We start from the raw sequence: 19,613 nt of genomic DNA, 5'->3' as shown, positions 1-19,613 counted from the left end.
TGAATTGAATTGAATTGAATTCTTTTCATGTCTGCAGTAGAAGCCATTCAGACGGTTCGCCAGGCGAGGATTCTGTTCAAGATAGGTGGGGGGGCTCCTATAGGCAGTCAGGTTTCTCAGACCGGTCCATACAGCCAAAGCGTCACCAGTAGAAAGGCTGTTCTTAAGCTTCTCACTGTAGCTTCTCTTGGCTGCTTTGATCTCCTTTGTAAGTCTGTTCCTGGCCTGCCTGTACTGCGCCCAATCTCCACTGCTGTGAGCTTCTTCCTTATCCCTGCGCAGATTCCTGAGGTGTGGAGTAAACCATGGCTTGTTGTTCCCAAAGGTGCAGAAGGTCTTGTTACTCCTCTCGTCATTTGTTTTCCCCTTTTAGTTATTACTTGGTTTAAGTTCCCTTTATTCTCCTGTTCTTCTTAGCTTTGTTCCGCTAGTTCATCTTTGTTCTCCAGCCTCTCCTATATAGGCTAGCTTTAGTTATTGTCTACTTTAATTCTAGTCCTCGTTTCCTCTGCTTCATTCTTAGTTTTATTCTATCAGTCTTGGTTTGAGTTTGTTTACTTTGTAGTCGGGGTTTCCTTATGGTTTCTGTTTTACTAAGTTCATAGGTTCTTGTGTTCTCTCCAGTTTCTCAGTTTCCTTCAGTTCATTTTTATCCTTGATTCTTACGCTTTATTTTTATCTTGGTTCATAGTTTCATTTAGGTTTGCTTACTGTCTAGTCTTTAGTCCCTTTCCTCATGCTTTGGTTTTATTAGGCTCACCTGCTCCCTCTGCCTCCCTGCCTCCTTGTCTCACCTGTTCTTAGTTCCTTTGATTACCTGCCTTTGTTCTCCCTCTGTATATTAGTTGGTTTTGTTTCATTGTCCTTTGTTGGTACCTTCGTTCGTTGCCCTCGTCCATGCTTTGAGTTCCGCATGTTCCTGCAAGTTCCTGTAAGTTTGGATTTCTGACTCTGGTTTACATCTGCAGTATTTTTGTTTCCTTTTTTTGATATTTTGAATAAACTGAAGACTGCCTGAAATGCTGCGTCCAAGCTCTTGTCTGCACTTCGGTCCACCCCAAAACCACACCCTGACAGTTATTCAGAAAATATTTAAGACAAACAAAAACTCTGTGATCAGTGAGTTTTTTTTAAAAAGACTCACAGTTATTTAATCTGGACAAATGAGTTAATGGACCATCATGGGACTCTGCCTGTCTGGGACTGATGATAAAAACTGGCATCTGAGCAAAGTAGCAGTAAGGAGCCTGCTTCATCTGAGACAACAGATCAGCAGTGTTGAATGCTGATCCAGGCATGAAAACACTGCATCGTCTATTTCTAATTTTCAAGTTAATCACAGCTTTATGCCTAAAAATGTCATTGTGGTTTTGCCGAAGAGCTCTATAGTGACTACACTAGTTTCATACATTTTACTCTTGTTAAATATAACAGCTAAAGAACAAGTTTTCTCAAATAATATCTTAGACCATAGCTGAAATCTTACAAGTGTCGCTGCCTTTTCAGCTTTATTACACATTTCAGTATTTTATAGTAGATGTTTGCTGGTTTTTACTTATTTGGTGAGAGTCGTGCACTAATACAAACAGGAAAAACATTAAGACCAAATTCCACTCACATTGTATTGGGGTTCATTTTGAGATTAAGGGAGTAAAAAGGAATGCTTGACCTCAAATGTAAAAAGTCAACAGCAGAACTAAGAGCTGCTAAATGATTCAATTTGATCTCTGTCCCCTCAAGCATGATGGGAAATGAATCGAGCTAAACAACTAAATTAATAAAATAATAAGTGGGTAAGTAAGAAGATGAACCGCAGATTGATTTGCGCTTCAGCTGCCATTTCTGTGTGTGTCCGTGGTGGCAGCGAGCATGGCTTTACACGATTAAACACACATTTGTTTTGGGTGACGGGAACATTTTACACCCCAGCCTGCGTTTAAATCGACGAGGCCGGCGGGCAAAGACAGAGAACACTTTCACTGTTTGTCCCGCGAGGCGGATCAGCACTATGAGAGGGCTGATAATGTCTGAAGGACAGAAGAAAAAAAACAGAAAACTGGGGTAATAGCAGGAGGAGGCCTGGGAAAGAACAATCAAACAGTGCGAGGTTTATTCTACAAAGTCTCTGAATTAATCAAGACTCAGAAGCTGCTGCTTCAGTTGGTCAAAAATGCTATTTGTTTTCTTATTTTATCAGGAGTTAAATATGTTATTGTTATCGAAATGTAAGTTAAATGATAAGAAAATGTTAAACTCTTTCACTACAAATTAATGGGTTAATTATCAATCAAAACTTCAGAGGTTAAAGATGTAAAAATCCCTGCTAAGTAGACATTTCTTTGGTATTGTGAAATAAAACTAATAAGTGATTGCTCTATTACCATAGTGGTTTGCACATAGGTTTATGCCACCTTGACTAAGTATGTAATTGTTTGTTTAACCCCATTTAGGTTGAAATACCACAAAAAGATGCTCCTATGGCCAAAACTGAAGTTATTTCAAGTCACGTGATATTATTCCTCAAATTCAAACCAACTCTTTCAAAACTGTAAAATGGGTGTACTGCAGGGTGTTATTTTAGGATCACTGCTCTTCTTATTTTGCACTAATGAACTTAAAACAGTCATACTGTCATATATTTGTTTCCAAATATATAATGGCAGATTGCAGAGGTGTTGAACAGGCACCTGTTGGGCTCACAAAGGCCAACAATAATTTTCAATTTCACCAAAACTGTCTCAATGTGTTTTACTATCAGACTCAAAGTCTGTAAAATTATTATTGAAGCCTAAATCTGGCAAACAGATTATTTTGAATATATAAGTTTAAAAACTTAAACTGGAAGCTAATACTAGGAAAGTGCCTAAAAGTGTAAAATCTCATCTTAATCACTTTGTTCTGATACGATGACTGTTTGTAGAAGCCCCCTTTGCACTAATGTTGTTACACCTTTTCAAAAGTGCCACCAGTAGGTTTTAAAACCAGATATGTTGTGTTATTGGAAAATCTGTGAAAAGTATAATTTTCTTATTTTTAATATTTTTGTACATCTTTATTTTATAAAACTGACTTTTAAATGTGTTAAAAGCCTTTTTTTTCAGTGATGGTTATTAAAATCACCCAGAGCTGGAGTCATGGCAAAGAAAGCTGTCAAAGGAGATTCCAACTCCGAAGGAAGCTAATTTTATTTTCATATTAAGGAGCCCAGATTTAAAATGGTTTGTGCCTGCTTGGAAAGAAAAAATAGTAATTTTCTTTTTTTTACTGCCTCCAATCATCCTGATTAAATCATTGCATTGCAAATAAATATATCTACTTTATTTGCTTTAAGGTTTTAAACCATGACTGTGGTATTCCAGATTTTTCACTTAAAGCAAAACAGCAAAATTGTGGCTGCATGTCCCATTAAATGCATATGTACAATATTTACATACAAAAGTTAAAAATAAATATTTAACCACATTATTAGATGGAAGCCAAAGGTAAAATAAATAAAATTAAATACAGTTCTGGCTAGAATAAAAAAACAACAGTGTTGGTAAATCTTTGGGATGTTTTTCTTTAGCTAAAGTATTGGAAAACTCTGAAGGTTGAAAGTAAATTTTGTATCCAATAACAATATTGTCTCTGATCAATTCCCCATAGTTTACTGATAAAACCTCCCAAAAAATGGATTATGCAGGTTTTTAGTTTTACACTTATTTCTCGCTGCACTAACAGAAATAAAGGCAAAACTATGAAACTGATTTAGTTCCCAATTTTCTGAAGTTTGTGACATATAATTTATGACAATGGATCATCAGGGTGAATGTTTCTGGTTTAAAATTTCCTCTAAGCTCATAATACTGAAAGTACCGCAGTTATTACCAACTTTCTTACCGTATAATACATTTCAACATGAAATTTATTAAAAGAAATTTGTTTAAACACTCACCATGAGCGGACACATCCAGAGAAAAAGGGTCGGTACTAGCAAACTTCCCATGATCAGTCCTCAGGTAGACACAAACCAGTCAGCTGTCCTAACAGGAGAAATTCAAACTATGGTCACTTCATTTAAACTCCATTTCAGAGGTTTTCTTCCTGGTGAAAAGAGTCAGAATCATTGTTCAATCCCAGGATTAATGCAGAAAAGAGGCCAGAAGGTGATGTGCTGTATCTACACTAGTCGCTTCCACTGAGCTGAGTGAGTGGAGAAAGCAGTTACTCACAGCTGACTTCTGCTGTCAAGCTCCCAACCCTGGGATGCTGCATTTCTCCCTCTGACTTTCAAAATAAAGACCTTTGAGTGTCAAATCTAAAAGTGTTAAAGCAACTAGACACATCTTCTAAGAAATAAAAAGGTGGTGCATTCTAGTAGAAAAAGAACAAAGGACAATAACATTCATGCATGAAATTCTGACAGCAACTCAGCATTGTGTAAAAGTGTGAAAAATGTCAACAGAAGAACGCTTTTCCATGGATCGAAATGTTTATTTCTCAGCAACTTTCAATAAAAGGGAAATGTAGAGCAAATTAAGATTTAGTGGCACCAAACTGCAAAACTCCATCTTATAAATACACTTGTTAAAGATATATTACGAAGGGTTTTTTTATTAAGTGATTGATCAACCAGGCACAAATGTTGTCAGTTTTCATGTAAATTAAAACACAAGTTAATTCCAAGTAAAGCAAAGCAAAACCTTGCTGTCATGGTGAAATTATGGTGCAAAAATCATGTCATAGGTCAGATACTGGGTATCAATAACCTTTACAAACCAAAATGCAATGTTTGCTTCAAAACTGTGTAAAACCATGATTTCTTAGTCTTCTTATTTTAAAACAAGGGGAGATATCAATTTATTCATTAAGAGAATGAATACTTTTTTGTGTATATATGAAAAAGACAAACAAAAGCATGTAGTTTGTGCACTAATGATTAAAAAAAGATTGAACACAAAAAAAGCAATCCATGTACAAAAATAGTCCTTTAGTTGTGGAAAGCGTATGCAGACAGGAATTATGCCCTATTATTATTTTAATATTTAAAACGTTGCTCTGTACATCAGTTTTGGCCAAAGTTATTAAAAGCCACATTGGAGAGCCGGAAAAGCTACATATGGCTCCAGAGCCACAGGTGGCCAATTCCTGTCACAGACCATGGAATGACTGAAAACAGCCACAAAATGCAAGGCAGATTTACTACATCAGGCCTTCCAATGTCACAATTTTATTTGGTTTCTAAACTTGCTGTTCAAGCTGATTTGGAGAAGTTCAAAGAAACATAACAGCCTTGAAGACCTCAGATGCAGTAAACCAATCATTTTCTTGCAATCATCCAGGCTAATTCTTTTTTCACCACAAAAGGCCAGCATACCATCCATATAGCTGCAGACAAGACGCCGATCTGTCTGCATCCATCCGAATCCTGCTCTGTCCTACCATACCTCAAGAAGAGGAAGATACAAAGATACTTGAACTTCTTTGCTTGAGTCATAGACTGACTCCAAACCTGGAGGGATCAGTCCACCTTTTTCTGAATGAGAAACAGACCTGAAATGAGTTAATCTGTGGGGCCTCTCACTCAGCCGTGAAAAGCTCCAGAACATCCTGCTGGCTATGTGCTGAAGATACCATCTCAGCCAACATCATCTACAAAAGACAAAGATTAGACCCTCGTCTCTATGTCTACACCTTGTCATCTGGTCCTTGGAAACCACAAACAGGACCAGTGACGGATACATTCCGGAGTCCAACCCGTGGTGGGAATGAGCTCAACTTTGTGCTGTGAATGCGAACACATCTCCTGCTATGGGTGTACAAACCTGGATAGTCCTGACAAGCTTCCACATCACCCTGCAGCGTTCACCCATAACTGTCGTGAATCTTCTGAAAATCCTCAAAACGCATGTGGATTGGACAACGTTCCATGACTTCCCCAGTAACTTCCAAGAAACCTAAAGATCCGGTTCACTGTTACATGGCACTAATCGTACTAAGTAAATGTGATGCAGTAGATCAAATATTTATCAAACTTAGCTCCCTATTTGGAGGAACTGTGGAAAAAAAAACACCTCATATTTGACATGAAGGCAAGACCCAGCAAAATATGCACATTTACCGCAGAAATTGAGTGCGAGGCTCGTAAACAGATGATATGGTCATAATTATGGTGGCCCTTCTAAGATTGTTTCATTAGTTTCTTTTCAGATTGCAGGATAATGAAAGTTTTTTTCTGCCATTAGGTCCTCAGTTTTTAATTAATTAATCAGCAAATAAATACCAGTACCTATATAATGTAGCTACATTGGTAAAGTTAAATGAGACTTGAGGATTCTGTTTTTTGTAGGAAGAAATCTCACCATAAGTCTCTTTAAAGGTCAGTTTTAGTGTGAGCTGATAAAATATGCAGTGTGATCCCAAACACTTCAAGTCGCTGTGTCTGGAATTAGGGGACAACAGAAATGTGCCCTTACAGAAACAGCCCTCTCCTTCTTTATAAATACACTGCCTCTGGTTCCCATCTCGTGCAATAAGCACATAGTGAGGATCAAGTGGCACAAATTTACACAAAGACTGAGACCGTCGCCAGACCTGCTGTGGGGGCGAGCTACAACGCAGTGCTGAAATATGCTGGCACAGAAATGCTAACCAGCCGTCCAATGGCTTCAGGTGTTTTATGGCTTGTGTATAAGGCTGATTTTAAACATTGCAGCTTCTTTAACAAAATGTAACCTCCAGATACATACAGAGGAGAAAAGGTGTCATCAGGCTGTTTTTGTTTGTCTACTTCTGATTTTTTCTCACTATCTAATTTCCTTTCTGCTGAATAGTGACATCAACAATAAGAGGTTAAAACACTATATGAAATCAGTCAATCAGTCAGTCATTTTCTACCACTTCATTTCATACTGGGTCACGCGGAAACTGGTGCCTCTCTCTAGCAGTCTATGGGCGAGAGGCGGGGTACACCCTGGTCAGGACGCCAGTCCATCACAGGGCAACACAGAGACACACAGGACAAATAACCATGCACACACTCATTCACACCTAAGGGCAATGTAGAGAGACCAATTAACCTAACAGTCATGTTTCTGGACTGTGGGAGAAAGCTGGAGTACCCGGAGAGAACCCACGCATGCAAGGGGAGAACATGCAAACTCCACGCAGAAAGACCCCTGACCAGGAGTATATGAAATCATTTAATTTCATATAGTCAATATACGCTTTCGGATGAGGCTTGTTTGTCAGATTAAAAGTACCTTTAGAAAATAACCTTTAAGAAAACTTTAAACATACTATTCATTAAGTCCACCTTTCCATATTAAAAATGAGTTACTAAAGTAAATTAACTTTTCATTAATAATATTTGTTGAATATGACTGTGTGTACAGTGTATAAGATATAAAAGCAAAGTATATTAGATAGGCATTTTTTTTGCACATTTCAATAAGGTTGTATTCACTTAAGTACTTATTAGTTGGAGTCTGGCTGTTTGAAGAGTAGTCAGCCTCTCCACTTCGGCTCCGCCAGGAAATCTGTGAAAATGAAAAGAAAACCGACACTGTTATTGTTGTTCTGTGAAAGCCTTAAAGTGTGTTTTCAAAGAATCTTTGTGGACTTCTTATTTGACGTGAATGATGGGCAACTCAGCAGTGGTACAAAAACAGATCCAGGTGTCCATACACCGCATAAAATCCTCTGAAAAAAAGCAATGAATGGTAAATAAAGATATTATTATGGCTTTGCAATGAATAAAGATTTTTGGGAGACTTGTGGTGCCATATCAATTACAGACAGGGTCAAGATGCCAATGGATTTGGAGGATTTCAAACACACAAAAAAGAGCATTCACTATAAATGTCTAAATGACCTCTAAAAAACTGCAGATTTAAAACTAGAAATTAGTTTTCCTCCTGCATGCACTGCAGCTGGTGTTTCATTTTATTTTATTCTGTTTTATATCAAGTAAGATTTTGCATTACTAACTTTTTAGTATATTGATTGCAACTGATTTTGCCGTTGTTGCTTAATTTTAAATTTGAAACATGCAGAACATAAATGTAAGAGTTTGAGGAACGTGTTTTAATGAGCAATAACTCACTCATGAAATTATTTTCAATGTCTTTCTTTCTTTGTATAAATAACATGCACACATGCAGACACAACCACAATTGTTAGTGCAAAATAAATAAAACCCACTTGTCTTTTTTAATTTATTACAGCTTAGGCCATATGGCGCTACATTTTATATTATTTAAATTAATCATTTAACATTTTTATTAACTATTTCAAAAAACAGAAGTTCCATATTAAATCAGAGGTAAATCATGGTATAAACGAGGCTAATGAGACCTCTTATTCCACTGTGGTTCTTATGTGCTGACTAGAAGAATACCATGTTTAGACAGTTTGAAATATATCTTAATGAACATAAACCAAAATAAACCAGAGGGACACCATTCTCTTCCTTAAGCTTTTTTTTTTCCTGCTAAATTACATTTAAACAAGAAGCTCTTGTTTAAATTTGATGTAATATTCTGAGGAATAATAATAACAATAATAATTAAACAGGATTTCAAAAGAGATTCTTCATAAAGTGATAATGAGTCTTTTAGCTGCTTATTACATTGCAAGTTTTCCATAGCTGAGCTCTGATGGTAGAGTGGTTAGGCTACAGATAATGAGGTTTTAGTATATAAGCACTTTTCTGACACCTAGTGGAAAAACTATGACCGTGCAAAATCTGTTGCCCAACCACAGTTTTTGACAAGGTTTGTATTTGGGAAAAAATAGACGTGACCATGAAACAATCTAGTTTAGCATCTGAAAAATAATTGTCAAGATCAAAATACCTCAACCACAAATACCCTATAACATTAGATGTGTCTATGTACTAAACTTAGACATAACCGAAAGCTCAAATAAACTTTTAATATTTAGTTTACGGATTTGATCAAATTACAAAGAACGGGTGATGTATGCTGGATTTAGTTTGCTGTCAGCAATGTTGAAGATCGTTATGCATGAATCAAATTTGTATTTTGGGTATTCATTTCAATTAATCATTGACATTAAAGACATGATTCCTGATGTGTTTAAGAATAGATTGAAAGGTGTTGTTACAGACACTGGAGCTAAAGGAAGTGAAGCCACCATAGGGGGTTAGCCTCACGGAATAAAACTGGGAGCTGGTTCCACAGGAGAGGAGCCTGATAAATGTGACTTTTTTCAATATGACGCTTAGACGCCTCCATTTTTAATGCAGCCCTGAGCAACTGTCCATATGGCCCAAATCAAAAACACAACTGGTAAGAAATTAAGTTTTCTATTTAATTTTGACTAAATTCTGATCTCTTCGTAACTGTTTACTAATAGATCGCTCATGTAAAGCAGATCAAGACTCACCAGGTGCCAAAAAGCCTCTTATTTTAACCCACAATTAAAATTCTGGATGTATTTGACTTCTGAATTTCAAAAATATAGAAATTATTTGAATTTACAGATTGTTCTTTAGTTGTTGCTTTTTTGCATACTTCAATCATCACGCATTAATATCGGACAAAGATAATCACAATAAAAACAAATGCTGCAGTTTAGAAGAGGCTGCTTGTTCATAATTCCGAGTTTAAGCCTGATCCAAGCAAATTATAGCTATATATTCTATTAAGAGAAGGGGGCTCAAATAGATTATTTCAGTTCACCTTCCCATCTTTTTTTATGGATGAGATATGGTGAATGAAGGAGGTAGAATAGTCATTGAAGAGCATCAGAGAACATTTGCTAAAGGTTTGATGGACATTTCGATATTATGACTTTTCCCGTTTGCTGGCACAACAATGTCATGTAAATTCGCGGTAATAAAATCTACCGCACAATTTTAGACTTTAATATGCTGTAATTTTTTAATACATAATTTTGCCATTATCTAAAAAAACTATTTTATCAAATACTGTGAAACTTTTTTTTTTGCTAACAACATAGCTACCTAGCTGAATGATTTGATTGCATACTAACGGTTAAACGATTAAAACGAGCTAAACCGTTTTTAAACAGTGACCGTTATTTCCCACCACAAGATGGCGTCCCGGTCTTCTGTACCAGGGTCTGTTTGAAGTTCCCTCTCACTCCATGCCGGTGACCTGTTTTCTCGCGATGACAGTTTCCTGCAGATTTGCTGAGACGGACGGCTCTCCTTCCCAGACTGGCGGATGAACTGACGAGGGCAGTCGGAGTTTGGCTGGTCGGCATGCAGAGGAAGCAGCTGCTCGATTGAATTTTCCCTGTGTTTTTCTGGGCAGAGCGAATGCTGCTGGTGGATACTGGTAAGTGGGCTGTTTGCTTGGTGTTAAGCGTTGAGGAACAACTAGTTTGTGTTTACTGTACGTAACGCTGGCGAAGTGCTTTCATACGTGTCACTCCGTGTCGTCACGGCGGATTCGGTTCAAAAATTGTTCCAGTTAAGATACGTCCTTCCAAACATCAAATATAAACACGTAAAAAGTGGTTTGTTGATGAAGCTTTTATTAAGTATACTTTGTTTTTTTATTCGGCTTTCATATAACGAAACAAAACAATAAGTATGTCAGCTAAATCTCTGCTTTTATAACAGCTGTGAACGTTCGCTGCAGTGAGTCACGGCTGAGGAATGAAGTGAGACACTTTTAAAAACTAAAATATTAAACAAAGCAAAAGAATCATGAATACATTATTGAGACCGAATTTAACAGCGGCCGTCATAGTTTCCCTGCGAGTACTTGTATTTGTATTTTTATTATTATTAATAATAATTATTATTTTTAGATGGCATAAAAGCAGTCAAAGTTGACATCTGAGAACAACATACTGTGGAAGTCCTAATTGATTAATTGAAGTCCTAAGATTATTTATTTGCTTTTATTTATAATATTAATGATATCGGAGCATTTGTTTAAAGATACGACCGATATATTTTTTTCTACTATCTGCATCATTTTAAAATGATGTAATTTGCACCGGAAAGAAAGATGTTAATACTGCTTTGTACGTATGTTGGTTGATGACATCACAAGAGGCGCAAGAATCCAGCTGATCAGCTGGCGTTAGTAAACATTACGACAGACAGGTTTGTTTTGATGTGGATTATGAAATATTTAGTTACAAGGACTTTAACTTTATGTTTGAGGTCGAGTTTGACTCTGATTGCCTCCGTTGTGTCCATTATAAGTGTCTGTCTGTGGTATCATTTTCAGTATAGGAGTAGTGGGTGAGGGAGCAGATCTGCAGGTAATTTCATTGGGACTTATAAATCAGTTTAATGGAACGCCACCAGACCATGTGAATTTTTTAGAGCTTTCCGACTCCAAATGGTCGATGAAGTCAGACCTACTTCTATGTGTTTTATTGTTGCCAAATTTTCATTTACAGCTCAATGTTTTGCTGCAGCCATACAGGACAGAAGTAACTACAGAGTGGGAGGAATTTGATGGAAATGTTTAACTAAACGAAGCAGGGAAAAACATTACAATTGGGTGTATTTACATGACCTTGGGTCAGTTTCCTTATGCCTGAAATGATGTCACATATCTTGTTTTAATAACAATTTAAAACAAAATAGCCAAAAAAATGTTTAAACTAAAAATGACCAACTTTATGGGTGCCTATTGTGTCTAAAGGGAGATTGATGGATTTTACTGAAAGGTCTGGCTAACTGCTACATTTATACAATCATTAGAGTCGCTAGATGGCAAATGCTAACATAGATGTAGACCAATGGTAATAATAAAGCTTTTGAAATTGTACAGTGCAAAGTTTACTTGCCACAATTCAACCTTTTATGGCAATCTAAATCTGAACAAGCTAGTTTTGTATATAAAAGTTTTGCATAAAAAAAACTTGCTGAATTCATTTATTGCACATGATTTTTATTTTTACTTTTTGGGTTCATCACCATGTAGTTATTTGGGTCAAACTTACATTAAAAAAATGTGTGTACAGCAAACTCATGTGGTCAACATGCGAGACGTGGTAGATGGTTTGTTTTGACGCAGTCAAACTTAATCCATGTACATATTTTACATAGTATACCCATTGCCACCGACACTGGACATGGTTCAAATATCAGTTTAAAGCAGGGATGTCAAATTCCAGTCCTCGAGGTCCGGTGTCTTGCCACTTTTAGATATGTCTCTGTTTCAGGTGTGTTGGACCAAGGGCAAATCTAAAAGTTGATCGATACCGGCCCTCTTGACACCCCTGGTTTAAAGATATACTTATATGTTGATATGTATGTATGTTATCGATGACACTATTATAGCAGTAATATTTGTAATAAGATATACCTACTGATTTTCATCAGTATACATTGTTATGCATTTTGTTTTTCATATTCTTGCATTAATACATCCAGATCCTGGCAGTTTTACTCAGGGTTATCATACCAGTAGAATGCCTTGCCCTTAGTATATTTTAAAGTAGTAGTTTTTGATAAGTACCTTAATTATGACTTATGTTGCCAGCACTGTGGGTAATTATGGTAGATGCTCAAACCTTATTCTTTGTATAGACTGTCATGTTGTTTTTCCTGCAATATTAATGTCTGATCTCACACTTGTTCCTTTTTTAACATTGTCCTCATAGTTTTCTGAGCACCAGCGACCTCCTCTAATATTTAAAGTGATACCATTCTTTGCTACATTTTAACTCCAGGCACTTTGTTGTGTAGCACTATGTTTAGCTTGTTGGCTGCCAGTCCTGCAGCTTTGCACTGGCCCCTTGAAAATCTGTCAGCCTCTCTAGTGTGACAAAGCACTGTCACCACCCTAGAAGAGTGCAGTGTCCAAAGATGACTCTAAATTGCTGTGATAATACAGTTAAAGGTTTGCCAGTGCACTAACATTTCCCATAAACTACTGTCAAAAATGTCTTTCCAGTGAGGAAATGAGCAACAGGATGGAGGGTACAGCAGGGCCAGGCACGAGGGCAAATGGACCGGTCCCAGTGCCCAGCGGCGACCAGGTACCTCCGTCACCAGGGCTACCCTTGTCCCCAGATGAGGTGGGAGAAGAAGAGCAGCAGTCTTCACTGACTGATGTCACTCAAATGTGGATTAAATTTGCCAAAACCTTTGCCATCATCTTTCCCATCTATGTGCTGGGATACTTTGAGTTCAGCTTTAGCTGGGTTCTGATTGGACTCGCCATGCTTTTTTACTGGAGGAGGAACCATGGCAGTAAGGACTACAGGATAAACCATGCCTTGGCGTTCCTAGATCACCAGGATAAGGTTGTAAGGCAGAGTCTAGCAACAACTGAACTGCCACCATGGGTGAGTCCCCCCTTTCCTGATAATGTATATATATGTATGTATATATATGTACATATGTATGTATATGTAGACGTATGTCATACAGCTGTTGTACTGCATGTTCTTTGTTTTCTACTTGATATGATTTTCCACCAATCACAGAGGTTGCTAGTCCTAATAAGGTCAGACTCATATACAGGTCCTTCTCAAAATATTAGCATATTGTGATAAAGTTCATTATTTTCCATAATGTAATGATGAAAATTTAACATTCATATATTTTAGATTCATTGCACACTAATTGAAATATTTCAGGTCTTTTATTGTCTTAATATGGATGATTTTGGCACACAGCTCATGAAAACCCAAAATTCCTATCTCACAAAATTAGCATATCATTAAAAGGGTCTCTAAACGAGCTATGAACCTAATCATCTGAATCAACAAGTTAACTCTAAACACCTGCAAAAGATTCCTGAGGCCTTTAAAACTCCCAGCCTGGTTCATCACTCAAAACCCCAATCATGGGTAAGACTGCCGACCTGACTGCTGTCCAGAAGGCCACTATTGACACCCTCAAGCAAGAGGGTAAGACACAGAAAGACATTTCTGAACAAATAGGCTGTTCCCAGAGTGCTGTATCAAGGCACCTCAGTGGGAAGTCTGTGGGAAGGAAAAAGTGTGGCAGAAAACGCTGCACAACGAGAAGAGGTCACTGGACCCTGAGGAAGATTGTGGAGAAGGGCCGATTCCAGACCTTGGGGGACCTGCGGAAGCAGTGGACTGAGTCTGGAGTAGAAACATCCAGAGCCACCGTGCACAGACGTGTGCAGGAAATGGGCTACAGGTGCCGCATTCCCCAGGTCAAGCTACTTTTGAACCAGAAACAGCGGCAGAAGCGCCTGACCTGGGCTACAGCGAAGCAGCACTGGACTGTTGCTCAGTGGTCCAAAGTACTTTTTTCGGATGAAAGCAAATTCTGCATGTCATTCGGAAATCAAGGTGCCAGAGTCTGGAGGAAGACTGGGGAGAAGGAAATGCCAAAATGCCAGAGGTCCAGTGTCAAGTACCCACAGTCAGTGATGGTCTGGGGTGCCGTGTCAGCTGCTGGTGTTGGTCCACTGTGTTTTATCAAGGGCAGGGTCAATGCAGCTAGCTATCAGGAGATTTTGGAGCACTTCATGCTTCCATCTGCTGAAAAGCTTTATGGAGATGAAGATTTCTTTTTCAGCACGACCTGGCACCTGCTCACAGTGCCAAAACCACTGGTAAATGGTTTACTGACCATGGTATCACTGTGCTCAATTGGCCTGCCAACTCTCCTGACCTGAACCCCATAGAGAATCTGTGGGATATTGTGAAGAGAACGTTGAGAGACTCAAGACCCAACACTCTGGATGAGCTAAAGGCCGCTATCGAAGCATCCTGGGCCTCCATAAGACCTCAGCAGTGCCACAGGCTGATTGCCTCCATGCCACGCCGCATTGAAGCAGTCATTTCTGCCAAAGGATTCCCGACCAAGTATTGAGTGCATAACTGTACATGATTATTTGAAGGTTGACGTTTTTTGTATTAAAAACACTTTTCTTTTATTGGTCGGATGAAACATGCTAATTTTGTGAGATAGGAATTTTGGGTTTTCATGAGCTGTATGCCACAATCATCCGTATTAAGACAATAAAAGACCTGAAATATTTCAGTTAGTGTGCAATGAATCTAAAATATATGAATGTTAAATTTTCATCATTACATTATGGAAAATAATGAACTTTATCACAATATGCTAATATTTTGAGAAGGACCTGTATGTATTAATTAGTTCCATCATTTCTGCTCATCATATCTGGTCAGCTTTCCTCTCCCTGCTGGAAAAAAGCATCCCCACAGTGTGGTGCTGCCACCACCGTTCTTCACTATTTATCGTATTTTGGCTGTCCAAGTTTGGACGCGTCTCTGCAACATTTTAAAATGTTCAGAACTTTTATTATTGCCTTTATAAACGAAGCTGGCAGTATGATGTTTTGTTGACATTGCGTCAGACATTTTACTGGGCCACAGAGGATATATTATACCCCAGTAAAATGTTCCCGGTGTCATCTACACCCATGACAGTCAGAAGCAAAAACAAATCTGCCGTCCGATTCTTCTGTTTGGAAATTCAGTCATTAATGCTTGTTGGCCTGGGTCTCACAAATAGTCAAATGTTTTAATTCACTTAGAAATGCAATTAAAAAAACTCTTGAAGCTGTCAGGAGAGTCTTGCAAAAGACTCCTTCTGTCAGAGTTGCGTAGCAATGTGAAGTCAAGCTTATGGAATGGAAAAGCAGGAGCCAGACTGGATAAACAACTTCCCCACAGCTGCCATTATTTTCTCTTTTTGTTCCTTTGTGATGACGACTAGTATGCCCAATAAGCCAAAATAACCAGTTCCTCACCTGCTGCTGAGAATGCAGGAATGTCGATTAAAATTGGGTGTGTGCATAAAAGATCAGCAATGTGGAGGAGTGGACATTTTTCTGATGAGTAAAGATTCAATAGGACATTATTTTCTCTCCTTGAAGGTGCTCTAGACATGTTGAAGTTCTGTTTTAATAGAACCTGTATGACAACACCTTTGTCTGATTTCTCAGAGTTAAATAAGTTTTTCCCTAAATCAATCTGAAGATCAATACCTGGAAAATGCAAATAATGCTTTAGTTTTTCTATTGCAGTATATTATGAGATTGCTTTACTGCAGTTTGTGACTCATTATATGGATGGAGGGGTGTGAACCTGCAGCAAAGTTTTATGGGAAACTTTGCTGCAGGTTGCTGCCAAACTTTGTGACAATCAGCAGTGAACTTTAGCCCTGAAAGACACGCAGGTTTTGTCACTGTCACCGTCCTCGCACAAGATACTTTATCTGCTTCACCTCTGTCATACTGACCTCACTGAGCGTTCTCATCATGCCCCTTTCACACAAAGCTAAAGTCTGCTCAGAACCTACATCTAAGCCTATAGCCTGTCATGTCTGATTCAAAAGGGAAATTATCTCTCTAGAGCATAAAATAAATTAACATTCCTGGTTATTTGCAATGTCTCATTGGAACTAGAATAAATACAGAACATGTTCTCCATTAAACTCAAAGTATTCACCACAAAATCATCTCAGTGGCGTTTATAATTTAAATGTCCAAATATTTGACTGTTCCTAATAAACTAACATGAGGAAATGCCAAGTGAGATGTTGAGATGTAACACCACATCTTCTGAAAAGAATCAAATTTCAGAAATATGAAAACATCTCTCCAGTAATTTCACATTTTCATCATCATGCCACAGAAACCAGACTGTTGGTAATTCACACCAGTCAGGCAAAACATTATGACATCATAGTGACATAATAACAACAGTGTGTTATTTTCCCCCCGTTTGCTGCCAGAACACCCCAGACCCGTTTAGGCATGGATGCCAGACCCCTGAAGATGTGCTCTGGTATCTGGCACTGAGATGTTAGCAGGAGATCATTTTAATCCTTGAAGTTCCCCCACGGACTGGACCTGTTTGTCTTGCACTTCCCACAGATTCTTGATAAGACCGAGTTTTGGGTAACTTGGAGACCAAGACAACACCTCAAACTGGTTGCTGCATTCTTCGAAGCATTCCTGAACCATTTTTGCTCTGTGGCAGGACAAACTCTCCTGATGTCAGAGTTTAATGACAAAAAAATATGAGACTGCAATGAATCATTTCAAAGCTTTTTCACATATATTGTTCAAGTCCACTGAAAACAACAACTATTAAGTGGAAAAACATGGATTTAAAAAAGGAACAGTAACCTGGATGCACAAGAGTTCACTTCCTCAACCTAATGCTATGTTTGTTTCAGTCTTCCTCTGTAGGAGTCTAGCTGCATTCCACACTTTGCTTTGCAAAAGGTTCTCCAGATCTATCAGATTGGGAGGGCCTCACCTCCACAGATCTCTTAAGGTGATCCCAGATAGTGTCAGATTTAGCTCTGGACTCCGGCTAGGCCTTTCTAAAACTTAGATTTTCCTCTCTTACACTCATTCTTTAGTTGAGTTTTGAGAGGTTTCGCTGATCAATAATTCTGAAAAATTAAATCAATGTTCATCTTCAGCTTTCTTGCAGAAGCCTGAAAGTTTTGCAAATCCATCTGTCACAGTTAGATTATTTTTAGTGTTTTTTTGTTAGTTTTGTTCCTTTCTGACCCAGTAATCTAGCTATCACAAAGTGGCCCTTTTTAAAATCACCCAAAACCTTAAGTTGCCCATTGTTACTACTTCTAACACATAATCTCCCACTTGCTAACAGGTGCGATGATAAAGGGATGATTCTTTACTTGCCATGGGGTCATAATGTTGTGTCTGATCAGGGTATTTAGGGTTGGACAACTACATAGAAAAATAATATTAGAAAGTTTTACAATGGCACATTTACATGCTAAGTTGTAGGGGTGTACCGATTGATCAGCCACGATTTCCATAATGTTGGGTGATCGGTCGATACTTGCATGTGAAACCAATTTTATCTACCTCCTAAAAGGTCTGAAAATCACCCACTGTCCTTAGCTCTGCCGTGAGAGAGCACTGATTGACAGACCTGCACACCAGGTCACTTCCGCAGTCGCGCGCTTCATTATAGTCTCCCCACTGTTGCCCACATAAGATTGGAACATTGAAGGTCTGCTGTGACCTTACCACACCAGGCAGTGTCAGTTATAAAGAAAATCGGTATCAGTCAAAATCAGAATCGGCAGGTCAGGCTTTTTAAAAATTGTGATCGGCCAGAACACTGCAATTGGTGAACCCCTACTTAGTAGTGTTGCAAAATAAATTGTATAACCTGCTTTTTATGATCTATTATTACTTCAAACATTGCTAGTTTACAAAATAGGCTGTCCACCCGTCTGTGCGTCTATCATTCTGAGGGATACTAAAGCGTTCCTTAGCCATAAGGGATAAGTGGTGCCCTCAGCGAGTTCTGGGTCTTTCCCAGAGAGTCTCCTCCCAGTGGATCTTGCCTTCAAAGAGAGGCCTCCAAGAGGCATCGTAATCAGATGCCAGAGCCACACACCTTCTGAAGGAACGATCAAAACTCCTATAAACGCTCTCGTAAACTGTGTGGAAAGCCTTCCCAGAAGAAGTAATTCTGTTATAGCAGCAGAGGGTGGAGTGTCATAATAATATGTAATAATAAACCCAGTGGTTTAGGGAATTGGTTGCACCTTCAGGGAACAGGCAAGCAGTTAAGCGGTTATGATTGTGTTTCAAATAAATGTTGCCTCCTCTTGGTTCTCTATCGTCTTCCTGCAAATATTCCTGGAATCAGGTTTGATAGGCAGTGTGGGCAGCAGATCATAGTTTGGAAGCCTGGAAGGGTTGAGGTAATGGCATTCTTTCATTACTATGAAAATCAACCCACAATGAACAGCTCTTATACTGACTCCTGTTAGAAACAAAGGGTGATTCAGTTTTTAGCATTTCGGTTCGTTCTTGTTTTGCAGCTTTTTTATGTTGTGCTTAATTGGCCTCTGTGGTTGTAGATTGCTCTGTTCAACTCTGAAATAAAAACTTAGCATTAAGATCACTGCCTGACCTTTAAAAAGCAGCCATAATCTGTCTGGTCAGTTTCTGTTCTTTAGTCTAGGACCTGCAGACCGTGTTACTCGATTAACCAGAATTCCTTTGATTCGCTTAAGTTGGAAAATCAGATGCTTCATGTCAAGCAGAGCAAAGAGGAGCATAGCAGGGATGCTATCTGTGGTCGTTCAGGGGAACAAACTAATTCATTTTAATGACGCAAACACGTGAAAATGTGATGTTTGTGGCTCATTACATAAAACATGTTGTGGAATTAGGTGACTGAAGTCCAAACATGAAGAGAAGAAACTGTCTGAGGTTCCTAGTGTCTGTTGGAACATGGTTAGTGGGTTAGAGGTGTGAATTATCTGCTGCTGCCGTGAAGGAATGAGGTCAGACGGGTAAACCAACAGGTTGCAGTCAGAACCAAGGTGATATTTGCTGTTGTTACCACAGAAAAAAAGTATCACATCACAACTCAAATCAAGCTCAAAAGTAGGTTTCGTAAATTGGTATAAATATGGAACCTTAACTGACCTTTCCAATTCCAACAATGCAAATCGTGTTCCTTTTTACCCCAAATCAAAATGCAGTGCTGTGGTGAAAGTAGCAAGCTGGAGCCAGTCTGCACACTGCAGGCAGACGTAGCATCTCAGCATACCCTGGCTGGTGTCGGGAAAGATTGCCTCTGGGTTTGCAATCCATGTCAGATAACCACCATCACTGGAAGCCCAAGCTTCTCCCATACACTTCTGTTTATTACTGGCA

The 19,613-nt window shown here is 38.6% G+C and overlaps 2 protein-coding genes across 11 annotated transcripts in view; one reads left to right on the top strand and one right to left on the bottom strand.

Moving 5' to 3' along the window:
* Positions 1-10,219, bottom strand: part of vipr2 (vasoactive intestinal peptide receptor 2) — an 89,479-nt gene extending 79,260 nt beyond the window's left edge. The window contains exons 1-3 of one of the 6 annotated variants that reach the window (XM_047368526.1): positions 10,081-10,219; positions 7,445-7,517; positions 3,935-4,022 (exon numbers count right to left, since the gene is read on the bottom strand). In XM_047368526.1, coding sequence (XP_047224482.1) covers positions 3,935-3,985 — 51 coding nt within the window. In that variant the 5' untranslated portion in view covers positions 3,986-4,022; positions 7,445-7,517; positions 10,081-10,219. Of the gene's footprint in view, positions 1-3,934; positions 4,023-7,444; positions 7,518-10,039 lie in introns of all 6 variants that reach the window. The other 5 variants (XM_047368522.1, XM_047368523.1, XM_047368521.1 and 2 more) reach the window with 5 other exon arrangements.
* esyt2a (extended synaptotagmin-like protein 2a) overlaps positions 10,167-19,613 on the top strand; it is a 55,413-nt gene continuing 45,966 nt past the window's right edge. For 4 of the 5 annotated variants that reach the window (XM_047368517.1, XM_047368515.1, XM_047368514.1 and 1 more), the window contains exons 1-2: positions 10,167-10,304; positions 12,891-13,284. In XM_047368517.1, the coding sequence (XP_047224473.1) occupies positions 12,898-13,284 (387 nt within the window). In that variant the 5' untranslated portion in view covers positions 10,167-10,304; positions 12,891-12,897. The remainder of the gene's footprint in view (positions 10,305-12,890; positions 13,285-19,613) is intronic. The other variant, XM_047368516.1, reaches the window with a different exon arrangement.

This window comes from Girardinichthys multiradiatus, chromosome 6 (genome assembly GCF_021462225.1).
Source record: "Girardinichthys multiradiatus isolate DD_20200921_A chromosome 6, DD_fGirMul_XY1, whole genome shotgun sequence".
Lineage (NCBI taxonomy): Eukaryota > Metazoa > Chordata > Actinopteri > Cyprinodontiformes > Goodeidae > Girardinichthys > Girardinichthys multiradiatus.
The sequence above is the reverse complement of the archived record's forward strand: the minus strand, read 5'-3'. Positions and strand labels throughout refer to the sequence as shown.